Source organism: Carassius gibelio, chromosome B10, assembly GCF_023724105.1.
Source record: "Carassius gibelio isolate Cgi1373 ecotype wild population from Czech Republic chromosome B10, carGib1.2-hapl.c, whole genome shotgun sequence".
NCBI classification, from domain to species: Eukaryota; Metazoa; Chordata; class Actinopteri; order Cypriniformes; family Cyprinidae; genus Carassius; species Carassius gibelio.
The window spans coordinates 8,404,434-8,432,003 of NC_068405.1; the positions used below are offsets into that span (position 1 = coordinate 8,404,434).

The window sequence follows — 27,570 nt, forward strand, 5'->3', positions numbered from 1 at the left end:
GAGGGAGTAAATCATGGGGTAGTTTCATTTTTTTTTTGGGAACTATCCCTTTAAATGGAACAACTGCTTATTTAACATGTGCCTTTATTTAGTCCTTTTGCATAATCTGTCATTATTTGTAATCAAAACATGTGAACTGATATTAGTTTCTACCACTAACCTGCATGAGTCTCTCCAGCTGGAAGAACTTGCAGTGCAGGTCTTCGAAGTTCTGCTTGAAGAGCTCCCTGAGACCGTATTCAAACATGATCTTGACCAGCACGCTGAACGCCTGCTCTTCCGGCATCTACGGCACAATCGCAGCACAAACACTGATCTACTAACGCCACGATCACATCAGGCTGGTAATATCACACAACAGGGAATCTCCACTAGATGGCACGGTCTCAAATCTCAAAGGATGATGTCATATTAGCTCAAACCAAGGGGAGAATCCAGTCTGGGGGCAAACATCAGCAGCCAATCTAATGCAACTTTGTAGTTCTGACTACATATCCATTATGTTAAATGTAAAATGTAGACATGATTGGTTCAAACTGCTTTGCTTCAGGAGTCTGTGATACTCACGTGTAGCAGCAGCACAGCAGCAAGGAAAGACTGGCCTTGACAGTAACCGATTTCTTCATCATACACAGAATATGCCTGTAGGATGGAAGATACAGATTGTTTCAAAATAACTGCTTACACACGAGAACTGAAGACTAATGTCTTTAGTGGCACGTTTGAGTTTGCTGAAGTGCGAATCAGATTTGAAGGCTTGAAGGGAATACTTACAGATCGACCTACATACCTCAGAAAACTGTGTTAAAATGTCAGCTAATACTGTGACAATTACAGACCGTTGTGCTAATTAACTTTGTGATCTGTGGGCTGAGAGAACTGAATCACACTGTGTGGTCAATAAGAGAAATCTATATTGCTGTATGAATGATGGCGGTAACAGTCGGAGAGAGGGCTGGTGAATTATTAAGAGACGCCCAAAGATGGCAATCCAACCATCACGTCTCTTTTCCCTCATCATTTGTGACTTTTACAGTAAACCCACTGACCTCTTTATTTTAGGGCGAAAATTTGAGATGGTTTGAGTGTTTTGTATTTATTAAACTGATCGTCTATAAACTGAAGTACTATTCCAGACTGTAGTACAGTATGAGAGACTTGTGTACAAACACTTACCGTATTTTAAGTAGAGTTATACTCACTTATACTGAGTATAAGTCGCATCAGTCCGAAAATACGTCATACCGAGGAAAAAAACATAAGTCGCACTGGACTATAAGTCACATTTATTTAGAACCAAGAACCAATAGAAAACATTACCGTCTACAGCCGCCAGAGGGCGCTCTATGTTTATAGGGGTAGACTACAGGAGCACAGAGAGCAGCATAGAGCGCCCTCTCGTGGCTGTAGATGGTAATGTTTTCTCTTGGTTAATTTCTCTTGGTTCATGTCAATTCAATTTTGATAAGTCGCACCTGACTATAAGTCACAGGACCAGCCAAACTATGAAAAAAGTGCGACATATGGTCCGTAAAATACGGTACATGCTTTAAAGCCAACTCATTCAAAGATTGTTAAATATCTCTCTATCTATCTATTGGCTGATATACATCCAATCAATCCAATATGTCCATTCATGCATCTATATATCCATCTAAAGATATATACATTCATCTATATCTACCTAGCTATATATCTATCTATACATCTTTCATCCAGCGATAGATACATCAATATATCCATTTGACCATATCCATCAATCAATCAATATAGCTACAAAACTACTGATACTGTACATCCATCTACATATCTATCATTCATCCATCCCATCACCTATTCACATATCTAGATATTCATCTATACATCAATTATATACATCCATCTACATATCAATCATTGAAATCCATCAAGCTACTGTATCTATATTTATACATATAAAATATAACTTAAAATAAGTTAATAACTAAGAAACTGGAGCAGTCAAAATGTGCACATTTAACTTTTCTTAATGGTAGGAAATTGATTTTGCAGAGCTGAAGATGATAAATGAACAGAAGCAGAGCAGAAGGGCAGAATCGGAGCGGAGCAGACAAATGGCAGAGAGGTCATCTGCTCACCTTACAGATCTTATAGAGAGAGTCCTGTCCGTCACCACCCGTATCTTTGAAGTAGTCGTGTGCAGGAAACGTACGGTTAATGTCACGAGTGATGGCACTGTCCTGTGGGGATTCCTAATAAAAGACAAGAGAGAGGGAAAGAAAGATAAATTTGACCATGAGCCACAGTTAATAGTGTTTAATACCAAAATATAAAATTACATTGCAATTATAATGCAAAATGTGTGATTTCCATCCCAGAATGAACACAAAATTGAAGTGCAAAAATAATAACAACCACATCTGACTTAGCACAAATGGACCATCCCAGGGCCTGAATTTCGTTATAATAAATGAACAACTAAAATGAACTTTGCTTTGAGTTTTTCAGGTAGGTTTAACAGTAAATTCAGGTACAGAAAAATCAACAGAATAGTCTATTCACCTTTAAAAAACACTGGTTAGTTTTCAATATATAAATAAATATTAATGACAGTCAGCAGCAAGTTTTTTTAGGTTGCTGTGTCTTTAATAGCTCATGCACGGATCAAACTGTGACACATACGATTTTTTTCTCAACTGTTTACTTAACAGCCTGTATACCAAAAATGTTTAGTATAAATTTACCGTTTACATGAATACTGATCAAAACGGGCACTTTGCCAAATTTTTGTATGTATTTGTCAGTTTACGTGCAAAGGCGTGCGCTCTCAGATGTCTCCATGCGTCTCTATGTGCGCGCTCTTTGGGTGTGAGGTGGCTCACAGAAAGGGTACTGAATTAAGCACTTGAATGTTATAAATTGTACGACTCAAAAGAACGGCAAAGGATATATTCTGTCATCTGTCGCAAGTGTCTTTCAAGTTGAAATATTTGCAAGAATTTTCCACGTTGCAAGTGAAAAACTGTGGGAATCAGTAGAATTATGCACAATCCCATGCCGAAATTCAAGCCCTGCATCTCATCCCAAACTCTAGCCACAGGTTTAGCCCATAGACTTTATAAAAACATGGACTTAGTCTCTGTGACGTCACCCGTAGATTCCTGAAGAGCGTTTTTGAAGTGCAAAGTGGGCGGAGCCATCTTGGCAACGCGTAAGTTCCAGATAATTGAAAACGGGCAAAAAGGCGGGAGCTGGTTAGCTGGGCCACGCCCTTAATTATGCAGAACTTTAAGGCTTAATATAATTTAAATTCACCCCCTCACAGTTCACAACTCACAGGCAAAATTAGCGATATAGACCAAAATAATTTTTTGCACCAGGCTGTAAACATGTTTTTTTCTGCTGTAAAGTTGGGCATCTTAACATGGGGAATCTATGGGATTGACTCCCTTTTGCAGCCAGCCTCGAGCGGCCAGTCGGTGAATTACAGTTTTAGTCACTTCCTTGTTGATTTCACGAGAGAGAGTAGAAGGTTGCCGCTCGGTTGAGCCAGTGTTGTTGTGTCAAGCACGTCCCCATTCGTTTTATATGTGTATAGATAAATAAAGCACATTTGACTCCTGTCCACCAGTGGGCAGTGGATCGGACATGTCAAAAAACGAACACACGCAGTGCAACAAGATCAGTTCACTGGAACATTGTGTTCTCACCCCCACAAAGCAATGTGGACAACCTGGGGGGAACACTGTCTGTTTGGTCCCATGTACATGGTGGAGGCCATCTAGCAAACACCAGTGATACTAGTGCTTCCTCAGTTGGCACTGTTCAGCTGAACAAAATGTTTTTCTTGATGGACCAAAACTCCTCAATGTACAGTTTTTTTTTTTTTTTCGAAGCTTGACAGACCTTAATCACGGTATGTTTTCATTATATGGAAAATAACAGCATAAAATTCTCTTTTTGTGTCCCACAGAAGAAAGTCTTTCCAGCAGGACTTCAGATTACCCATGTCTTTCAGAAACACAGATGAAAATCACTAATCTGTCCAAGCGTTTGGAACAAACATCTAAACTGTAAGCTGCTCGATGTGACTCTTTATCTTTGACTGGCTTACTTAATCAGCCAATTAAAAGGTCACGACACAATCGATACAAGACTGAAAGAACACGTCAAATGTCATGACAGATCCTGTGGGGATGATACTGAAAGCAAAAGACAGACAGGCAGACACACTCTGGAGGAGATGTTACATTACCACTCCACTGGAGTTCACTGCGCTCCAATTTCAATCTATTTAATTTAAACAGGCTACTTGGGAATGTACTGTAAGTTCCTGTGGATTTGAATTATTTAAGATGTTGCTAAAAGGATGGACGTGTAACTGAAGAAAGCAAATGTTCTAATTCTATTAAAGGGATACTGTGGCAACTAAACCGTTGACATCCATAGTATGAAAAAATATATACTATGGGAGTCAATGGCTACCAACATTCTTCAAAATATCTTCTTCTGTGTTCTACAGAATAAAGAAATTCATACAACATCAAGACGGAATTTTCATTTTTGGGTAACCTGTCCCTTCAAGATTCACCTAACTGACAAAACAGTTTATTGCAAGGAACATAAACTGCAACTTTTCGAGTTTGTAAAACAAGCTCTGCACAACCTCTCAAACCTACCGGTCAGAAATCAGTATCTGCTAACCGTTGTAGTCTCTATAATGTCCTCACCATGTAAAGTTTTCAGAACAACAACTCTCTCAGACACAAAAACTAGATCACATTAAACTAGATCTCTCCCTTAATAAACAAAGTGTGAGCGCCTGAAGCTGCAGACTGTTGACGGACAGCCGCTCCTATTTCTGTCACACTGCAAAACCAGCCACTTTATTTTTTCACGTCAAAGTGAATGCTCAAAGTCAGCTCGTGATAGCACAAAAATGCTGAATTCAATTTCCCTGGATGCTAAATTTTGCTCTCGAAAAACTAAGAGTCATAAACAAAGCGCAATGCAATGCCCTGTGTTTATTTCTGGCTGGGTTATATAGCAACAGTCAGGTCAATTCAAGCCATCCTTAAACTAGTAGATGAATCAGTCTTTAAAAAAAAAAAGCACAGTTGTGGATATTTGGGTTAACAGTGAATCAATTCAATTTACAACAAGATTGATTTTTTTCTCATTCAGAATGGCAGAGTGAATTATGTATCTGTGATTCTGTTGATCAATGGTTCATTATTTTAATGCATTTGGCTTTTTCAAGAAAAAGATGCAGAGAAACTACCCAAGGAAAACACATTTTCTACATTAATATATAGGCTGATTTGTAATTCAATATACTTCCACATTTACTACTATATTTTTTTTTAATATAGTTTTAAAAACTAATATTGGCAAAAAAAAAAAAAAAGAATCACAATTTAAAAGTCATATGATCTTATCTTAATTTTATTTGGATAAGGCCTTTATAAAATAGAAACTGTATCATCAAAGCAGCATTACATATAATAGAAAAATAAAGGTGTAAGTGCAGTTAAGTGTATCCCCTTTACAGCATATACTGTACATACAGAAAAAACTAGATAAACTAGTCCACCTTACTAATCAGATGATATGGCCCATCCTTATAATGTACCTCATATACCAAAAATGTTAGAGAGTTACTTACAGCTTTGCAGCATATGTTACAACACTCTAATAATAGATTATATACTTTAACAAAAGATTATACCAACATCTGTTTAGAGGCTTGAGGGCAAACTGTTGCCTCTTTCTTTTGCCATTTCAAAAGACAATAATGCAAAATATTACATCATGCCCATCAGTTATTACATACTCGAAGAGTAACTCACAGACTACAGCAAAGGCACTGCGTGTATTTCTGGAACAGTGAGTGTGATTAATGAAACAGAGAGATTTGGAACAACTTGAGGATAAATACATTTGGATGAGACGCATTCTGAACTATCTATCATAATTTCAGTGAATTATTAAATGTTCTCTCTAATATCAGAGACACAAGAGAAGAAGGGTAATGACTCATTAGTGCACATCTAACGCGCACGCACACACACACGCACTTGCCTGAGCATGGGAAAAAATCCTGGTCTTTCAGGTTTTTCTCAACACATCAAACATAAATCATAATTGCATTATATGCATGAACACCATTATATTAACACATGCATTCAAAATACTTGAGAACTTTTTTTTAAAGAAGTCTCATGTTCACAGAGGCTGTATTTTTCATAAAAAAAAAAACAATTAAAAAAGGAATATTATGAAATATTATTACCATGTCAAACAACTGTTTTCTATTCAAATATATTTTCAGCATCATCGCTCTAGTCTTCAGTGTTACAAGATTCTTCATCAAGAAAATTTTTTTTATTTATCAGAAGAACTAAAAAACAGTTTTCCTGCTTAATGTTTTGGTGGAAACCATATTTTTTCAAGATGTTATGATGGATAGAAATTTCAAAACAAAAGCATTTGTTTTAAATAGAAATCTTTTGTAACATTACAATATATAAAATGTAATAAATCAATTTATTTCCAAACTCTGTTAAAGTCAATCTGTGAACAAATAAACAAACATATTTCACTTAGTTTAAAAATCAGACAAAGCAGAGAAGGGGCTCTCCTCTGGTTTTCCCAACTCTCTTTGGGTTATGTATGTCTGGGCGGCGGGTTCAGTCTGAATTCAGGACACCATGTTTTATTCATCCTCTTTCCAGCACAAAACCACAATCTTCTCCAAAAAGCATGATTAATATCAGTCGCCGCGCTCTACCTTTCCTCCATCACATTGAAAGATGGAGACAGAAGGAATGGAACAAGGCAATGGAAGCAAAGCAATATGTCTTTAGCTTTCATCGCATTTATTCCGTTCCTTCTGTCACCAATTTTCCGGTCTCTCTTTTGACCCTCACAGAAAAGTCGCCATAGGCGTTGTAGATTTGAGCCTTCAACATACCTAATTCACACCATCCCACATGTAATACAAGTCATTTGCCACCTGCTAACAAGGGTACCATGACTAAAGCCCAGGAAATAACCTTCGGGGAACATTTGTTTTCCAAAGAACAGACCAGTGTGCGTGAGTGCAGGGCGCTCGAAAGCGCTCCCACACATTTGCACTAACAGCGGATTCCTGCATTAGTAAGCATACCCCTTTTCAAAGATTAATTACCCTCTCTTTCTATAATTGATGCTATGTTTATGTGGAAGAGAGGAGCCACTAAATAATGCATCTGCAGCCAGCAGCTCTGCAAACTCAGGCCGAACATGAGGCAGACTGACCCACCGCTCACACCAGCAAGATGAGAAGACAGTGGAAAAGGGTCTGAGAAGAAATGAGCAGAGGGCTAAAAATAGGTCAATCTGAGATGAGAGCATAATCGAACCAGTCTGAGTAGACTGCACCTGACCCGGAGCACGTCTCTGAGGAAGATCAGATCGAGGTGATACAAAGTGTTTAGCTTTAGATTAGATAGAGCAGCCACTGGGAAGGAAACAGGTCTAAGTTAATACCTTAAAGAAGCTTTAACAAATTTACAAATGGCTTTGATAACATGTTTACAAATTTGAAACAAATTAAAGAAATAATTATAATAAGAAAAGTAAATGTTTCCTGCACCTGAAATAGATGTCCACATCAAGGTTTATATTTCAAAGGTTTTTTTTTTTTTAACAAGTGTCATGAATTTTTTGTTTATAAATATCAGTTAATATACTTTTTTTGGGTTACGATAGTCAATACAATAGACAATATAATTGTTAGTTGTACCATATAATAGCCTACAACAAAATAGTCAGTTATAATAAACTGCATGCAGTAGACAGTAGTTTTTCAAATATTTATAATATTTTAACATCAATGTTTCACTGCTTACATTTTCACCCTAATAATGATAAAAGATTCCAAAATATTTAAAAAAAAAGTATTTAAAACTTTTTAATCAGCTTTTATATATATATATATATATATATATATATATATATATATTTATATGTTTATTTATTTTGCATCAAGACAGTTCTCCAAACTCTTAAATAAATACTATTATAAATATTATAAAAACATATATTAATTTAGAAATTACAAATAATACATGCCAAACATATAAGCGGTGGATTTCAATCACTTTATTAATTTAATTTCAAATTAATACATTTAAGAAATTCTGTAAAAACAGAACTATATAATTTAAAGGAATATTTCTGTATTTATTTTTACAGGTATTTCCTCAGCATTTAGAATTTTACACTGCACTGCATTGTGTTTTAGAGTTAATGGAAATATCCGCTAAATTAATGGATAATGTCCCGTGTAATAGGGTAAGTAACTTAGTAACTTAGTAAAGTAACTTATTTTAGAGAGTCATTTTTTACAGTGTAAGTAAAGGACCAAAAAAATAAATAAAGCAGCATTATGTCATTGACCCAAAAGTGGTCTTGAAAATGTGATTCATGAGGAAATGAGCAGGAACCGAGCATCAGGTCTTCAGTTTAAGAGGCACAAATCTCTTCCTCTCAAGCATTTCCGTGGAAATGAACAAGAGGAATTAAAGAAAGGCAAGAATGCAAAGAATGGCAGGAAAAGATGAATAATAAACAAAGAATTAATGGCTGTAGCCAAGGAAAATGCCATGTTTTTTCCAAAACTCTCCTTCTCACCCTCCGTCCTGGAAGTCTGAACAGGTTCAGGGGTTGTTGGGAAGACACTATTCTTTATGTCTCCGATAAGGAGCCATATATATCTGATGCCAATATTAGAGAAAGTCATCCTAGACTTGGAGAAGTGCTAAGAAAATCATGGTGATGTAAGACTGTTTAAAAGTAGATCTGTGTGAACCTCTTGCGTGAGCGCGGAGCACAAAACATAACTTGTGCTGTGTTTCGACAGTGATGGTGAGATTGTGTGTGTGCTGGGGGAAGGCTGCTTCCGCAGGAAGCACTGTACTTTTTATTCTTGACCATTGTTTATGGTCGCTTTTTTCTGATAGGCAACAATAGGCGAAAATGGCATTTTGTTTATCTTGGGGACGCTGATTATAAAAAAATATATTGAGCTTGATGAAAGGGAGCTAAAAACTGAGGGTGGGTTCACTGTAGTCCAATCACTCCCTCACTTAAGAGGGAGGCAGGGAGGGTCCACATCCCCTTCCCTTCAACATATCACCCACTGAGCACATGTCAGGGAGAACCAGCACTCTCCAGGGTCTCTTACAATACATTAGTGACTGAAGAAAGCTTTAATGAGACTCAATTGTACACTATATTATGTAAACAATCACTGTGGAAACTAAGTTAGCACATAGTGTTACACTGAACATATTTTGTAGCCTTTTTTTGCTTTAAAATGGCTGAAAAAGGGTGTTTTTAATCCGAGTAGCGCTATGAAATGGTTTCATTTTTAGCCCAAATTCCATTTTTTTTTTTTCAAATTCCATTTATTCCCATTTTCATTTTTCAAGACTCTAGTTAAATAAATAAATAAATAAATAAATAAATAATAATAAACCATTAATCAAAAACCATGTCTTATCAACTGAAATCATAAAACTTACAATGTAACAGCAGTTTATAAAAATATATATATTTTTCCATTTCTTTTCATTTCTACCAAATTCTGTTTTCCATTTCTTTTCTGGATTCAATCTTAGTTATTGCATTAATTGCATTAAAGTTTCATAATCAAAATCTTTAATTAACTGATTATATATATATATATATATATATATATATATATACTTTTTTCAGAAATACTGTGTTGTGCATTTATATTTTTCTGGTACCGTAAATACTGGTAAAAATTTTTTTTGTAAATATTCATAAAAAAAAAAAAAAAAAAACTTTCAACAATAATTTGAGTAGTAGTAGTGGTATCACTACATGAAGTAATATATTTGTCAGTGTCATTAGTTCACAAAGAAACATGCAGAACATGCAGGATTCTTATTTAAATTGAATTGTTGCGGGTTAATACAGACATAGTTCATATCCCATTTTGATTTAAGCATTCTGACCTACTTTTGATTTATCCATCCACAATTTGGCAAATTCCGTGACATTCCACCTTATACAGCAAATTCCATTTTTATGCCTGGATTCCACGATTGTCTGCATTTTCTGCATCATGTAAATCAATCTTGTCACTGGATCCTTGTTGCATTGCTACTGGCTAGGAAGTGTTCAAAATTAATATCACTGAATAGTAAGGATTTGTTTTCTTTTTGATTTATTTGTTTTAACCCCATTCAAATGGATACTTCTGCATTGGTTAGTTTTGGGACATTCTTCCTTCAGACAACAGAAATGTCCTTCAGACAACAGAAATAACCAATATCTACAGTATCTGAAAATACAGATACGCATGCTTCAAGATTTGGATTTTCACAGCAATTTATGCAGAAAACCCTAACTTCAGTTTCATCTTTATAGAAAGAATAAACTGCTGACTAATAGTAAGGATTTGTTTTCTTTTTGATTTTTTTGATTTAACCCCATTCAAATGGATACTTCTGCATTGGTTAGTTTTGGGACATTGTTCTAGCTTGACAAAACCTTGTCTAGACATGTAAAAACGTAAATGTTAAATTTGGTGAAATCTAAAACGGAACAATTATGCAACATCAAATAAGGTCATGAGAAACTTACAATACTTATAAAAACAAAGACAATTCTGACTTTCAATACGTCACAGAAAAAAGTTTAATTTGGCTTAAAAACACATGTACTTGACCAACAAATGTATGATGTTTTTCCATTTTACAGTGACGTGTACTTTTGACGTTCATTTTCCAATGAGATGATTGAAGTGCTAATGCAAGTAATTACTAACCAAAGATGATTATTAATGTACTGTCAGAACGCAAACTAGCACATACATCTACATTAAAAAAACATGAATAGTCACCATACACACACACACACACACACACACACACACACACACAATAACAAGCATTCAAACATGATAGGATAAGATCACATTTATTTCCTCAGTGCAGATATACCAGAATATAAATATATTATTGACAATTATTTTCTAAAACATGACATAATTACAAAATTTGCGGTACACCACATTAGTACCTCAACTACAGCCCTACACACCAGACAACTTGTTGATATGCTGAAGAAAATATGGAGAAGCAGATCGAGTTTCTTTCAGCCAAGCAACATCACTCAAAAACATTGTTAATCCCAAAGACTTTGCAATGCTTTCATATTCTCTTGCGATAAGAACTGATATACAATTTGGAATGCATTAAAGTAAAAGGCAAAAACCAATTCTCTCCAGTTAATCAAATAAAAACCAGACCCACTTACAGGAGGGCAAGATCATGAGCAATTCATTAAGAAGCCTGGCTCAGCAATTTAAAAGACTTTAAACATACATGATTAAACTCAAAGACGCCTAGCACATCAACACAAAGTTACACAGAGGAGTGTGTGTATTTCTGTGCACGGAGGGGTGTGTTCTTCAGGGAGAAAACACACTGTTCCAGCTCAGCCCTCCATTTTCTGCGATGGCAGGGGCCAACTGGGTCCTGCGTCCTAATATGGCACAGTGGAGAGCAAGTCATCTTGGGAGATTTTCTCCCTTGAGAGCGCTAGCCCTTGACTTTGATTTCAAGAACAGAGCAGTTTTCCCACAGGAAAGAAAAAAAAAGAATGCTTTGGCATCATGAGGAGAACAAAAACAAACAAAAGCTCTCTGGCATCAAAATGTCCCAAAAGTTGAAAATGTTTCCTCCAGCATTTACCCATGACAGAAGTACCATCATCTATGAAGCAAACATGCAATGTTGACAAATGAATAGGCAACATCAGGGCCTCATTCTCAGTTCAAACCATACTCAATTCCATTTGTAGGACATAAAACTTACATACGGTCTTACTTACAATTTCCTTCAGACAACAGAAATAACCAATATTTACAGTATCTGAAAATACAGATACGCATGCTTCAAGATTTGGATTTTCACAGCAATTTATGCAAAAACCCTAACTTTAGTTTCATCTTTATAGAAAGAATAAACTGCTGACTAATGGAAAAATACATCAGATTCAGAGCAACAAATGGATGGTTTTTACAAAATTCAACCGATCCGAACGGTTAGTACACAACCGAGGCAGTTTCTCAAGCGTGACCATCAAATCTTGGCCGTTTAATTTAATTTGATTCCTTTAAATGGATACGGGGAAAGTTTCTCAGGACCAGAGGGAGGAAGCAGTCTTGGGTGAGTTCAGAGCATCCCGGGGCATTAAAAAGTCCAAAAAGCAATCAAGACGAATGCTAAAAACAAGTTATTCGGCCAGACATGAATCTTTGTTCTGTTTAATGCACATACACGTCCATGTGTGCACGGACACACGGTCATGTGCGATCAATAAAGCGACGGATGGGTAAATGGCTAACAAATTCTTTCAGCTCTGGTTCAAAAACAGATCTTTGCCAGAGGCTGCAAGATCAAGATCTACATTTGAACAAACAAGCTGGGAAACTTGGGAAAAAAAATAAAAGCCCTTTTTCTATTGTGTGTGATGCATTTTCTATCGCTTTCCATCTCTATCTAGTGAGTGGAAGTATTGCACAGCACCCTGCCATGACATGGCAGTTCAGACTTTGTGTGTCTCCTATCAAAATCTTGACCAAACACTTAAAGACACACAGTCATAAGACACTTCTTCACGTCACAGTATTACAATTCTGAAAGCAAGTCTTCAGTCATTAACTGAAGTGACGTGGCATTTTAACAAGAGCCATTGCTGACAGTCATAAAACTTGTTTTGGTGATAAAATTAGAGCATTTTTACGTTAAGTCATACAAAAAAAAAAAGCATTTGGGAATATGCCACAATACATAACCCTCTCCAATGAAAAACATTCTCTTCAAACAATTTAAGAGAAGGTAAAGGTCATAAATACTATTAGATTAAATACAAAGAGGAATGCAGACTGCTTTTATAATAACATCTTACTACAAACAATCAATCCATTCAACAACAATTAGTTAATACATTTTGTGGTTACTCTATATATATAAAAAAAATAACAATTCCATCAGAGAACACCAATAAATATTGATACTTTGGTCAGCTATGAGGACAAAGCTATCTGCATAAGAAAATGTTTTTAACAGTACCATCCAAATTAACAAATTTATGATCACAGCATGAAAAAAGACATAGGGCATGATTTTCAATGCCCTCAATTTTCTTGGCACCTCCACATATGAAATATGTACATGTATCCATGGCATAAAGATAAATAGTACAGCGCAGTAAGATGCAGTTCATTGTGGTTCTGCTTGTTTGTGTGTGTGTGTGTGTGTAAGCACATGCAGGACTCTTCAGAAACATCTGCATTAAAACTTTGACCTTTGCATCCTGTTTCAGGTTTCAGTAGATTTTCTTAAGGTGTCCATTTTGTCCATTAAGTGTCCTAATGTTTTTGGTTCTTGCCTACATCAGCAACCTTTACCACTGCGATCACTAAGGATCGTGTGGCGGATTTTAGCAACTAACATCTGTTATGGTCAAGTGTTTCTGTGTTGTGCTTAACTGCATTATACAATATTTTAAGTGTGGTTGTAGATTTGGATAATGTATTTGGACAGATGTTCCCCATTCCCCTTAACCTTTCATTCCTACCACTAAAACACATTGTAACCAGTGGAAACAAACCAGGCATGGCAAAAGAGTTGCACACGACTGACACTTCAGGGCAAAGGGCAAGTCCAAGAGTCACTCTGTCCAGCAGATACTCAAAGTAGTCAAATAGATATTTTTTCTCTCAAAATGACTTGCAGGATGGTTAGTCTATAAGAATTGATGCAATGGGTGGGTTCCAGCTAAGAAGTTCATCTCCAGTGTGACCAAGGTTTAGAAATTGAGTCAGGCAGTATAAGTCCTCTGTTTGCTGTTGTATTACTGCATTTTTTAAGGATGTGTCCTCTGAATGGAGGTGTGGTTATGTAATCCCTTCATGGCTTTAAATAAGCAGAAAATGGGAAGTCCGTGTAATTGTGGCATTGCTTGGGGGCTGGGATGGACTTCTGCTCTTTGGGAAAATGGCTTTTTTAAAAATCCAATTGTGATTGCTGAAGGTCAAGACTTGTCATGGATCCAAAGACAAAAACACTAGCAAACACATTCTTCCACTGAGAGCAAGGTAGAGATCAGATTATTCTGAGACAAGACTCACATATTACTAGTAAAGACATAAATAAGTCATGAGTCTAAAACCAGGTAAGCCCTTGGAAATGCTTTAAAATCTTTGTCTAGAAGTAATTTTAACACCTATATTATTTAAGGTTTTAGATCAGTCTACCAGGGATCTTTCTTTTTTCCCTACATATGAACAAAAGTAAGCCAGGAGAAACAGAGACTACTTGTTCTTACTGTTCAGGCCACATGATCAGAACTCAAAGTCAACAGTCCACAAAGGGCAGCAAATTCGCCACAAAGTAACTGAAAGACATGAGTTTGCCTTCAAGAAGACATTGGCTGAGCAGACAGCTCAACTCAGTCTTTGCTTTAATTTCACTAAAAAAAACTTTTGCATACAGACAATATTTAATGCAATTTAAAGACACAATCACAAGAATGACAGTTTTCTTCTTTCCTCATTGCTTAATTTATCCTTGCAGCAAAAAAAATGCTAAGAATTGCATTTCCACAAATACCGATGAGAATAGCCCACTCTCGCATAGCTGTCCACTTCATCTTTAAAGCACAAGGTCAAGGGTCCATTTCTTGCGGTCAGGTAATTCTGCAACTATACACATGACCTTTGTCAACTTGCCCTAAATGGCTTGAACTGGGACAGTGCACAGATGCCGAGACAAATCTTCAGTATCTGCTTTTAACTTGACATGACCCTTGCCATCAACATCAAGCTCACTATCTTGCCAAAAGGCGGCATTACACATGGCAAGCAGGGCGCGGAGGTACTGGTGGATCTCCTATGGGCTTCTTGGCATCGCTTCGTTGCAGACAAAGCAGGCAGAGGCGCTTGAGGCCTTTGCGAAAGGCGCTGTTCGACAGGCTGTAGATGAGACAGTTGCAAAAACTATTGCTAATTGCCAGCCATGTGGTCAGGAATGAGGCAATGGCATGGTGGTATATCCCTGCACTCTCCAGTAGAAAGTAAATGATGTAGGGTAGCCAAAGCAGGTAGAACACACTGGTGATACGGAAGAGCACGGTGGCATAGCGTTTGTCCGTGCAGGCTTGCTCACCCGGCTCGGGATCCTGTGGGCCAAAGCGAGCTCTCCGCTCGCTGATCTGCCGAGTGTGCTGCCGACAGATCCGGAAGATATGGGCGTAGGTGAAACAAACTGTGAAAGCAGCTGGTGCGTACAGGGCCGCAACAATAAATGCGGTAAAAAAGGGCTGGGTGTCCCAGGAGGAGCACCATTTAAATACATCACCGTGGTATCCCGGTTTGCCCCAACCAAAGAAAGTCGGTAAAAAGATGAGTGCAGAGTACAGCCAAATCAGGGTAATGCAAGTGCGAAGACGGCAGGGTGTGACCAGAGCAGTGTAGGAAAGAGGTCGGGTGATGGCAACATAACGGTCGATACTGACGCACGCCAATGAGGCCATGGAGACACTCTTCAACACACAGACCATGTAGCTGAAGACCATGCAGGTGAGTTTCTCGTTCACACCCTCCAGATGGTGCAGGAGGGAAAGAGAGGGAATAAGACAGCTGACTCCAACCAGCAAGTCTGCATATGCCATAGTCTGTATAAAGGAGCTAGTGGTATGGTGGCTGAGTAGCGGGGCACAGTGGAAAACAAAGATCACCACCAAGTTCCCAGAGATGATGAGCACTGTCAACAAGAGAATAACAGCTACTTCCAGCAGGCAGGTGTTGAAAATTTGAGAGTAGCCGATGTCCAGCAGGCAGAAGGGTTGTGTGCTATGGTTTAACTCCGTTGCGTTCATCTTGTTCAGGGTGCGCTTGGGCGCACAATTAGGGTGCAAGTTCCTTGGGGGCCTGGCTCAGCAAAGGCTGCCCACAGTACGGCTAACATGGGGGAGTTGTCCGTCCCAGGTGCCTTCCATATCAGCAGCAACATGAGCTGCAAGTCCACAGCAATCTTTTCACCAAAGCACACACTTAAAGTATCCTGAGGAGAGTCACTTACTACAAGCTGTTGTGGAGGGTAGCTTTAATCCGGATCAAGCCCCAACAGTAGAGGGAATAAACACCCTCCTCTTTTATCAGTCCCCCACCTTTCCGGGCAGAAGCACAGCTGCGCCTGAACAGGGCAGACAGCTGCCAGTACAGGAAAAAAAGCAGAGGAAGCGGAGTCCTTGCCCCTCTGATCATAAAAGTCCCAGTTGCTTTCACACAGTTATTAGTTCGGAGGATCACGCACAACAAAGCCGTGCTGGAGATTCCTCAAAATAACGTAGTCAAATTGTTTATTCCTTCAAATCCCTAAAAGGGACGTAATCCAGAATCTGATGTCTTTGCAGCAACTTCAGTCGCCCATCCAACGAAGACTGGGGAATCTCTTCAGTGTGTGCCAGGTACTCAGCTACCTCTCATCAACGTGGAGGAAGTGTGTGTGATCGAGGATGAAGGAACAGCAAGTGGTGATTGGCATTTCAAACGGAGAAGGGGCTCTCCAGAGAGAAGCCGGCGTCTGGAATGTAAATTAAGGATAGAGTGTTGTGATGCAGAAAGCAGTCTCTCTCTCTCTCTCTCTCTCTCTACACTGTGGCACTGATGCATCCTCTCTCCTTGCTTCCCTCTCTCCCTCTCTCACTCCGCTGCAGCAGGAGCACTCAAACTCCTCCCACCCTTGGCTCTAGCCAGTGAGCAGATGTCGGAGCACGAGCAGAGAAGAGGCATCCCCTTCCCTTGTCAATGCATACACTCCTTCACCCCACTCATTCCCACCTTTTTGTCTCTCACAAACATGAAAAAGGCATTACCTTCAGATTTTTAAAGAACCCCTTAACACTCAAATTCAAATATAAAACTCATATCATTTGCTTTATCCTTCCTTTTCATTCTATTCCCATCACAATTCCAATGCAACATCTCTCCCACATACTCACTCTCTTTTCCCCATCATATACGGTCACACGCAAAAAAACAGCAAAGTGTAGCCATTTCCAAGGTCCCAGAAGTACATACATTTCTTATTAGTTAAACTATGAGTTAAACTAAAAACTTTTCATGACATCATAATTCAAATTCTACCCCTGCTTTATGCAGTATTGTGGCTCCTATATTAAAGATAGGTTCACCCAAAAATAAAAAGTCTGTCATTAATTCACCCTCATGTCGATCCAAAGTCGTAAGACCTTCGTTCATCTTCAGAACACAAATTAAGATTTTTTTTTTTTTTATGAAATCTGAGAGCTTTATGAGCTTACATAGACAGCAATGCAACTACCATGTTCAAGGCTTCTTAGACTGGTTTGGAAGAAAATAAATTTTTTCATAAAAACTTCATAACATTATGAGTAAACTACTGGTGTCACATGGACTATTATAACAATGTCCTTATTGTCTTTCTGGGCCTTGAACGTGGTAGTTGTGTTGCTGTCTATGCAGGGCCGGAAATCTCTGGGAATTCAAAAAATAAATCTTTATATGTGTTCTAAAGATGAATGAAGTTCTTACAGGTTCAAACGACATAAGGGTGAGTCATTAATGACAGAGTTTTTATTTTTGGGTGAACTATCCCTTTAAGTAACACCAATTTTTACCAAAAAAGCTCGTTCTATAAACATTAATTAGCATTAAATCAGATGGACTCATTTATCTTGTGCATTTATTTCATATGTCAACATTTTATCAGATAAATTAGGTTCAAAGGTGACATCTGAGATAGTAAGAATCTGTGCATGTGGGCAACTGAATTACTAAGGATATTGTGGTATGATTTGTGCCAGTCTGGTTGTAGTTGACAATGTTGACAATACAGATTCACTGAACTCTGGAGTCTTTTCCTAACACGAAAGAGCCTGTTTTCATTTAACTCCCCTTTATTAGACCCCGTTTCCTGTCACCAAGGTAATATTAAATCTATAGCACCCCTTTAGTCTAGTGTTCATTTTGACAGGCATCTTTGATTTAGTCTTACTCTTGATCTTGAGACGAAAATGCTTAATAGTCTTAGTCACATTTTAGTCATTTGAGTCTTTCATAGTTTTAGTTTAAATAACATTATAGTCCCATCTCGTCTTGTTTACGAAGATGCGGCATCAATTTCGTCATAGTTTTTATCATCAGATATTAGTTTTAGCTTGTCAACGCCTCGTCTTCGTCACAGGAAAATGTTCGTTAACGAATATTTTTGTTGCCGTCTTTTTTAACGAAATTAACACTGCTTTAGTCTCCTTTCATTCTTTCACTGTCAGAATCTGCAAGCACTCACACACAGTCCCCACTTTCACGCATCCCCTCAGCCAGGCACACGAGGGGCTAAAAATAGGCCTAACTTGAAAGGTGGGGAGCGGACGACACTGGGCTCATCCATTAGGAGGAGGACAATGAGGAGGAATGGAAGGAATAAAGAGGAATGGAAAGGCTGAATGCATGAGATCGAATGAGGCGACAAAACAAAGAAACATAAAACAGAGTAAACGGCATATTTAATTTGACAAAAATTAAGCTCTGAAGGATGAAAATACAGTTTCTTCAATGACACCATTGCTTACCTGCGTGTCAATAATTTTGGTAAACCACTGACAAAAACACATTATCTGCAAACCATCAACTTCAAACACACAAGTCTGCGAAATGAACAAGGACCATTTATAATACACAATTTGTTTGGTGCATGAAATTTCAAATTAAATTAATAAATAAATACAAAATAAAACATTTGTTTTTTTTCCACTTCCCCTGCCTTCCTCTATTACACCAACTCTCATCAATGGCTGACATAGCAATCCCTCTCAATTCTAACCAATTATTACAACAGATGAATTTCCATCCTACATTTATTTCCAGTTCAATATGCATCTTCACTTACACAATCAATCACAATCCATCACTGCAAAGGTAAAGTGCATTGCGAATACTTTCATAATTGACAAGAAATAGGAGAAGATAAGAGAAAGACTGTCCCGGTGGTGATGGGAAGGTGTTAGCCAAGTCCAGCCTGACTCAGCTGCTCTGTGAAAACATAGAAAACACAAACAGCACATACTCATCCCTTCATATAGTGAGGCAGCAGCTTTACATCAGTAGTCAGCCAAACTCTCACAAGCCTCACAAACATGGACATGAATGCTGCGGCAGAAACCAGCCAGAACCTTGCTGTATAGACCACCCACAGCCTTCCTCCATAAACCCTGTACAATCCCCTGGGTCTAGACCATTCAGCGTGACATTAATCCCACAGAGCAGCGAAGCTATTTTGGTACAGACAAGTATGGTACTATGTGCCATTTTAAAAGGTCTTCTATTGAACACAATGGAGCTCAAGACTATCTGTTATCTGTTTTGCTAAAGGGTTAGTTCACCCAAAAATGAAAATGAGGCTGTGTTTTACTCACCCCAGAGGCATCCTAGGTGTATATGACTTTCTTCTTTCAGACCGATCCAGTTACACTAAACATTTTCCTGGCTATTCCAAGCTCTATCATTGCAGTCGGCGGGTGTTGCAGTGCTTCAGTCCAGAAGAAGTGAAATAAAAAGTCCCCATCCATAAAAGAAATGGGGGTGCACAAAGGCCTCCTGTTGCGAATTGATGCAGCTCCGGGTGGATGACATAAGCCCCTTTCACACTGCCATTCCGGCAAATACAGGGGTAAAGTGTTCCTGTAATTGTTCCCTGGTCGCTAGATTTGGCACTTTCACACTGCCAGTGATTGCCTGGGATATGTGCGTGCTTTCACACACAACCCTTGAAGATCCCGTAACGACACGTGACATCAGCGCGTGACGTGTAATGTACGAGTCGACAACACTTGGCACGTTATACTTTAACTGAAGCAAGCAAACGATCTCTGAGTCAGCGCGGAAAGTGAGGAACTAACTGATCTCTGCTTCATTACAGTTTGCACATATGTTTTCGTCGCGAATGTTGATCTTCCTTCAAAACAGCCGGTAAAAGAGTCGCGCGATAACGCGCGTCATCACTTCGATACGGAATTAGATCTGGCTTTTGTTCACACAGCGCTCGTTCCGGATCGATTACCGCAATGTTACTATGTCCTCGACCCGGGTTCGATTCGGTAATCAATTCCGGGATGTGGTTGCTTTCACACAGAAGACGACCAGGCAATGTTACGGGAATATTGCGGGTCCGACGTGCAGTGTGAAAGGGGCTATAGGCGCATGTCCTGGTGAGTCTCGTGAAAACCAATGTTTGTATATCAAAACCCTCCAACATTCTTCTTTATAAATCCTCTTTTGTACTTCTACTTAGTGACCGCTGTTTTGTTTTGATCTCTCCGCTGTTCACTTCTGAGCGGCGCATGCGCAAAGCCAAGCTCATACGTCATCCACCCAGAGCTACTTCTGTGTAGCATAAACTAGCGTAAACTAGATTAAAGTAGTTTAAAAAAAAAAAGCATTGATTCGCTACAGGAGGCCTTTGTTCACCCCCCTGGAGCCACGTGAGACACTTTATTTTTTATTTTTATGGATGGGCAATTTTTATTTAACTTCATTTGGACTGAAGCGCTGCAACACACGGTGAGTGCAATGATAGAGCTTGGAATAGCCAGGAGAATTTTTTATATAACTCCGACTTGATTTGTCTGAAAGAAGAAAGTCATATACACCTAGGATTCCTCGGGGGTGAGTAAAACACAGCCTAATTTTCATTTTTGGGTGACCTAACCCTATAAGTCATGCCTGGAGCGGAGACGGATATTTACTGTGCTGTGTTTAGAAGGCCAGGACTTGAAGTGAGAAGAGGTGCAGCCTGCCGCAGACTAACAGGCCAGGCTTTGTGTTAGACGTTTGTTTTTATTCACTGCATGGGGTGGTGTGTGAGGAGTGTCTAGAGAAATCTGTGTGTATGTCTGACCTCTGCATCTGTGTTTATGGACACTGGAACATCTGGTAATAGTTTGAGCCAAAGAAATGCAGCCCGACAAACATGCTCGGGTGTGCAGATGGGTGCAAAGTGAACCAAGGATCCAAAATCTGATGCTTGTTACCATTAATATTCGATGAACAAAAACAGACCTAGAGCCATGTGAATGGGGATTGACTGCAGAGTCCATGCCAGTTTGCAGTGCATTACAGAGTTGATTGCATTTGCAAGTCACCACTTAAAACACTTAAAGCTATTATCATTCACTCCTTATTTAACTTCATGTCATTCCAAACCTGTTCTCTTATTCAGTGGAACACAGAAGAAGATATTTTAAAGAGTGTTTCAAGTCTTTTTGTCCATACATGAACACCAGCAGGGTCCAAACCTCACATTTTAACAGCACTTGTACTGTACCTGTCACTTTCATGTCAACAAGTGTAAATAAATGAAAAGTCACTGGGGTTTGAAAGAGTGGTAGTACTTGAGTAATACAAGGAAAAGGTGAAGGCGCTCAGTAAACCTAGTCATCACTCAAGTCCTGATGTTAAGACGTGTCCTGTATTTATGACCCAGCCCAGGTGAAAATCAACACTCGTCTTAATCCAGCCATTTGGCCTAGATATTTAGGAGGGATGCATTTCTCTCAAAACAATGGAAATTCTATATTTCTCACTAAAAATTTGATTGGAAGCGGAAACAGACTGTTTCATCAATGTCACTTTGTTGCTTAACTTGCCGTAAGCGTTGAACTATAGAGCAGCCTGCCAGTTCCGTGATAACAACTCAAAATAGAAATGTGGGCCGTCAATGCCTCCATTGAATTAAACACAATGGCAAAACTCTGAGAGCATGACTATTCTTTGTGCGACGCTTTTAAGAAATGAATCACCATGGTTCCCAGGCATCAACCACAAACACGCACACACAAAGCAAACCATAAGGAAAATAGAGAGGATTTGTTGTTACAAAAAATAAAGTTCAACAACTTTCCTGGTTCAACATCTGTCACTGCTGAAAAAAAATATATAAATATTAGAGACAGCTGCAGCTTTTGAATTGGCTATAAGGTTAAGAAAACTAATTAATTACTAATAATGCAATTACGTGAGAGGAACGTGTGGTTTGCGGTGTAGGTTTCACTTAAAGCCTATGAGGGATCATTTTAGCCCTCTTCTATCAGAGTTTAGAGCACTAGGAGGGCAGACAATGAAAAGTGCAGGTCTGTGATAACTAGATGAGTGGAAACAAGACCTTTCATCAAGGCCTCGCTATAAAGGCTGTCTTTGAGTCATCTTAGTGAAGGTTGCAGTCAGGTACCCTCTCATAATACAGCATGTGTAAGGAAATGTAGCAATATAAAAAAAATACAATGCATGTAAAAATGTTGTTTTTTTATGAGAATATTAAATAAAATACTAAGGATGCAACGATACCACTCTTTTCAGAACGAGTCCGATACCAATAGTTTCATTTTTGGTACTGGACGATACCAATACCAATACCAATACCTGTACTTTCACAGCATGTCTCTGTGTTTTTTTTTTAATATATTTTTTTTTTTTTTACAAATGCTGGGTACAGAGACAAAATAATAATAATAATAGTAAGAAGAAGAAAAATCATGTTAGTTGGCTTCATTTAGCAAACAGATATTTCCACACGTAATTATACCTGTTAAAATGTATTGTGTAAGCTTTTGTTACTTTCACTGTTCATTTTAATGGTGCATTAGAGCTGCTCCATTGCAGAAGCTCAATAATACTGTAATCACAAAACATTTTCCTAAAATAATTTAATCGTGTATGCTTGACATTTATAATAAATGTTGTTTATAGTGAATGCCCATATCGTTTTTGTTTGTTTTATATTTACGATTTAGTTTTAATCAAAATTCATCTTACTCTCTCTCTCACTCTCATCACCGTCAAATAACTTTAGTAACTTGTGCACAGTTTTTCTTGCATGCTTTTTACATATCCAACCGAACTATAACAGGCGCTATACAGGCGTCAGTTACAAATGTTTAACATTATAATAATTACTTGCATTTACTTCATAGACATCCTTAATCTCTTATAACTTCATTCTACTCTGTTGTTCTGTTGTCAGTGTTTCTTTTTCTGGACACAGCTCTGTTCACATGCTGTGTGGATATCGGCTTTTAGTATCGGGGCATTTTTATGAGCAGTGTTAATTTCGTTGACGAAGACTATGACGAAAAATATTCGTCAACTAACCTTTTTCACGGACGAAAACTAAATAAAAACTAAATAAAAAGTCAGATATGATGACGAAAAACGTGACGAAATATAACTGACACTTTAGTCAACGAATAAAAATGAGACGAAAATATATGGGAGGGACGAATGGAGAAGAGATCCAATCAGTGCGAATCTTTGAGGGTAGGTTGATCTATGCAGAAGCAGCGAGCCATTATAAAAAGCCGCGGCAAATGCAAGCGCAACAGCTAAACAAAGCAGCAGCAGTTACACAGAAAAGAGAACAAAGATGAGTTTGCAGAAATTCGCACAGTTTCGAGGACGTTTTCATAACAGTTAAGTTGTTTACACAGGGAACTACACTGCAACCTTTTGAAATGCCATTGCAACCCAAATTTTTATGGGGTCGTAAATGTATCACTGATTATTTTTGTACCTACTTATGTGTAATGCTATGTTTTAATATGAGCATTTATTAAAACAGAAATGTGTATTTTAAGAATACGTTTTATAACGTGCTCCAAGCATTCAACACAACAAGTTGGCTTCAGCCCCGCGATGCGGGAAAGTTGAACTGAGCAGCTGGTTACTCGCGCAACACTGAACCGAGCTCTCATTCAGGACGTTTGCGTCCTCCTGCACCTGAACGAACAAATACAAATCGCATTTTAAATAAACATAAGAAAAAGAGCGAAAAGTGAAAGAGCTCAATTCAGCAGCGCGGTGTTCTGGTGTTCAGGGAGCAAGCAGAGACGCGTCTCAAAGTCTTCTTGCTTTTGTACCGACAACAAATACATACTAAATATGTCGAAATACCCGTCTTGGAAAGTGTGTTCGAAAAAGTCTGTAGTTATGTCTTAAGTGAAAGTAAAGCGTTGGAAAGAAATCGGATGCGTATCTTTATAATGGGTGCATTTGTCTCTTAAAGTGACCGCGCCTAATTTAGTAGTTCTGCTGTCAGTGTCTTTACTGTATGAAAATGAAAGTAAATCACTCACTGCTCTTGATTGAATTACTTTGTAGTTTTAACAAGAATTTATCCAAAGTCAATCCGAAAATCAGATAGAATAGATTATATTGTTTTACTAGTGACTAAAAAAAAATGTTTTGCTTAAGTGTTTCTTTCTTTAATTTCTAATGCAACCTTTTCACACCACAGACTGAACCAAATTAAGCATTGCATCAGACATTATCAAGATGAATTTGTTGTTCTGACACAGTTTAACCCTGAGTTATTGTCATATTTTATTACCAATTTCTAAACTACAGCAAATAAACTGTGATATTGTAAGAAACGTTGAAGGTGTCTGAATACATTTTGGTTGATTGTGTATTTTATTTTACAGTGAAGACTATGCAGTGCTATTTTAAATGAACAAAAACAAACTTAAAAAAATTTAAACTTTGTGTAAATAGCACAAATAAAGAAATAGAATGAACATACAATACAAATATAATATAGGTGGTTGTCTATTTCAATAATACTGTACTTCATCTTGAAAGAATGTCATATGCATTGCATATCATTCAGGACGAATGCATATCTTTTTCAGAGAGCATGTATATTTTTCATTGAGAGCAGGCCTTGTTTATTTTATAAATACCATTCCATAACAGACTGATGGAAACATTTAGTCAAGTCAACTAAGTTGACTTTGTTCTACTAAAAAAAAACTAGACTAAGACTAAAAGACTTAAGACTAGACTAATACTAAAACTCTTATGATATTTAGTCGACTAAAACTAGACTAAGACTAAAACATTTCTGATGACTAAAATGTGACTAAAACTAAATGGTGTGTTATTCAAAAGACTAAGACTAAGACTAAATCCGAATTTGCTGTCAAAATTAACACTGTTTATGAGTATGAGTACAGAAGTGCAGTATTGGGCCGATACCGATACCAGTTTACAGAAAAAACGACCAATTCATACGTATTTTACAAGGTGGATAATTCGTATAAAGCTTTACAACTTTGCTCCTACGATTTTGTATGATTTGTCTAGACCCCAGTGACAGGTAATTAAGGGGTAGGGTTACGTGAAGGTCAATTGCACAAATTAATACAAATTATGCAACTTGTAAAATACATAAGATTTTGCGAAAATCTTATGAATTTTCACGCATGAGGTAGTACAAATTCATACGAATTAGCCACCTCATAAAATGAGGTGTATGAATTGTCATGAGATTTGAAAATATAGAAAATATTAGTATGCAATAAATAATACATGATACATTTGTAAAGCAATGCTGCTTTATTATTCATATAATTTTTTATTATTTTTCAAATATAAAATTTCTATGTAAATTTTGAGAAAATATGAATGGCAAAAAGGCTTATGTTTTTACTTATTCTGTTAAAAAATGAGTTTTGCTTGATAATGCACTTTGAGCATTATATAGATATTATAACCAATCCAAAGTTGCATGCTCTTCCAGTAAGATGGGAAAAGATTTAGGATAGGCTATAAAATGGCATATATATGATATAAAACCCAGATTATTTCTAGGAAGCTGGTTATGGTTTCGAAGTATTCCTCCTCTCTTAATCGGTGCCACACTGTGGATTTGACCATCCAGAGAAAACTGCAGACTATCTTTTTTTTTTTTTTTTTAAACAAGCATTTTTTCCTAAATCCTGAACAAAGAAATCTTTGAGCATTCACAGTATTCATTCAACTCCACGTGTCGAAAGAGCTGGCAAAACCTGCTCTTGTCATGAGCAATTCTTCTTAAACACAAATGATAACTCTGGATCGCTGCATAAACATGTGCCGGTCTTCAGCGTTGCCAGAATTGGATCAGGACATTTCCATGGATATTATGACTGTTCTGTTTTCATGTAATTACACTTTGTGTACAAGACATACAAAACTTTGACATAATAGAGATAAATGGTGGAAAAGGAACGAGTTTACATTTTGGCAGCATTCTCTGAAGAATAAGATACAAAAGTTGGTTTGTTTGGCTCGGTATGGCTTATGAAACAAAGCTATATGTTCAGGAGCTGCTCAGCACGGCTGTTGTCCTAACAATCTCACACAAACTCAGTGTGCACATCAAGTTTATTTGGACTTTGTGGTGGGTGAGAGAGAGGAACATCTTGTAGCCACCTGGGACCTCAGTGCTGCGGGATGTTTTCTGTACATAATGACAGCTGACATGGCTGTGCCCAGTGAAATCACTGTGACCAAGTAGCTTAACTAACAAAAAAAGCCCCAATACGGCTATGTCTGTTCCATGGACGTTCCAGGAAAATTAACCTGTTAGTGTTATTGACGTCCAAAATTAAGTACAAGTTTTTGCCACACCTGCCAATTACCAGCATTAAATATTTCTCCCCAGTCATATTTATTTTTTAATGATTTCATAATGACATTTTTTTTTTTATTAGGAATACACCACCATTGAAATTCTGGCGGATCATTATAACACTATATTCACTTCGATGTCAAGGCCAATTAATGTTTATTTTATTTTTTTAATTAGATAGCTATTTAATATCATCAATTACGTTATAATTCTGTATAAAAAAATACCCTGAAATAAAATTTATAGTTGCTAAATCAACAGTAAAATTAGCCATCACAAATAGGATTTTACTTACACCCAGGGGGTAAAGTTCAAGCCTTTCTAGTCACACAGGATAAAGGAAGCCACAATAAACACCGTGAAGTGCAGTGAAGAGCAAGACCTTTACGAGGGACAACCAGCTTTTTACATTAGAGACAAAACACATTAAGGCACAGGCTGCTTTCTGAGAATAGTGCTCTTGAATGTTGTTTGGGAAAAGGCCGAGACTTCAGCGCAGTAAAGCTCCTGTTTTCATGAAAATATCCCAACCACTGTGAGGAACCTTGGGGACATGCTGAAATGACTGACAAGATGCAGTACATTGACGGGCCTCCCTCGGGTAAAAACCTGGGGTCAAGTAGCACGACTGTACAGAGTTCGCACGCAGAATTGCTAAACGGGATGTTACAGCGAATATATATGATGCTGCTGCTGGTTTATTTATGTTCTCTAAAGTGAAGGATGCACAGAATCAGCACTCTAGAATGAAAAACACCAAGTTACAAAACTGAAAGTTCGCAACACACAAAAGATGTAGTAGACTAACATCTGCATGAATTCATAATGAAACAAAGAAGTCACTTTACATTTACACGTTCAGGCTCCGAATAGACAACAAGGTCTGAGAAAGAAAACAAGTCTTTGTAGTCGAGTCCTGCTTTGTAATACACTTTACTTAGACATTAGCAATCCAATGCTACTGCTAATCGTATAAAATGCTTCTGCTATTACTAGACTATCGAGCGGCTCTCAGGAACTC

At 37.8% G+C, this 27,570-nt stretch overlaps 2 protein-coding genes across 3 annotated transcripts in view; both read right to left on the reverse strand.

Annotated features, from left to right (window-relative positions):
- LOC127966630 (rab GTPase-activating protein 1) overlaps positions 1 to 27,570 on the reverse strand; it is a 92,893-nt gene that overhangs the window by 15,751 nt on the left and 49,572 nt on the right. For both annotated transcript variants that reach the window (XM_052567765.1, XM_052567763.1), the window contains 3 exons: positions 2,118 to 2,231; positions 568 to 642; positions 161 to 286 (listed from right to left, as the gene is read on the reverse strand). In XM_052567765.1, coding sequence (XP_052423725.1) covers positions 161 to 286; positions 568 to 642; positions 2,118 to 2,231 — 315 coding nt within the window. The remainder of the gene's footprint in view (positions 1 to 160; positions 287 to 567; positions 643 to 2,117; positions 2,232 to 27,570) is intronic.
- On the reverse strand, positions 10,959 to 17,279 carry LOC127966631 (probable G-protein coupled receptor 21). Its single transcript, XM_052567766.1, has one exon. It carries the CDS (start codon positions 15,940 to 15,942, stop codon positions 14,914 to 14,916), a length of 1,029 nt encoding a protein of 342 aa, XP_052423726.1. The 5' UTR covers positions 15,943 to 17,279; the 3' UTR covers positions 10,959 to 14,913.

Excerpts from the sequence above, each read along its gene's own strand:
- LOC127966631 (XM_052567766.1), bottom strand. The coding sequence starts at position 15,942 with ATGAACGCAACGGAGTTAAACCATAGCACACAACCCTTCTGCCTGCTG.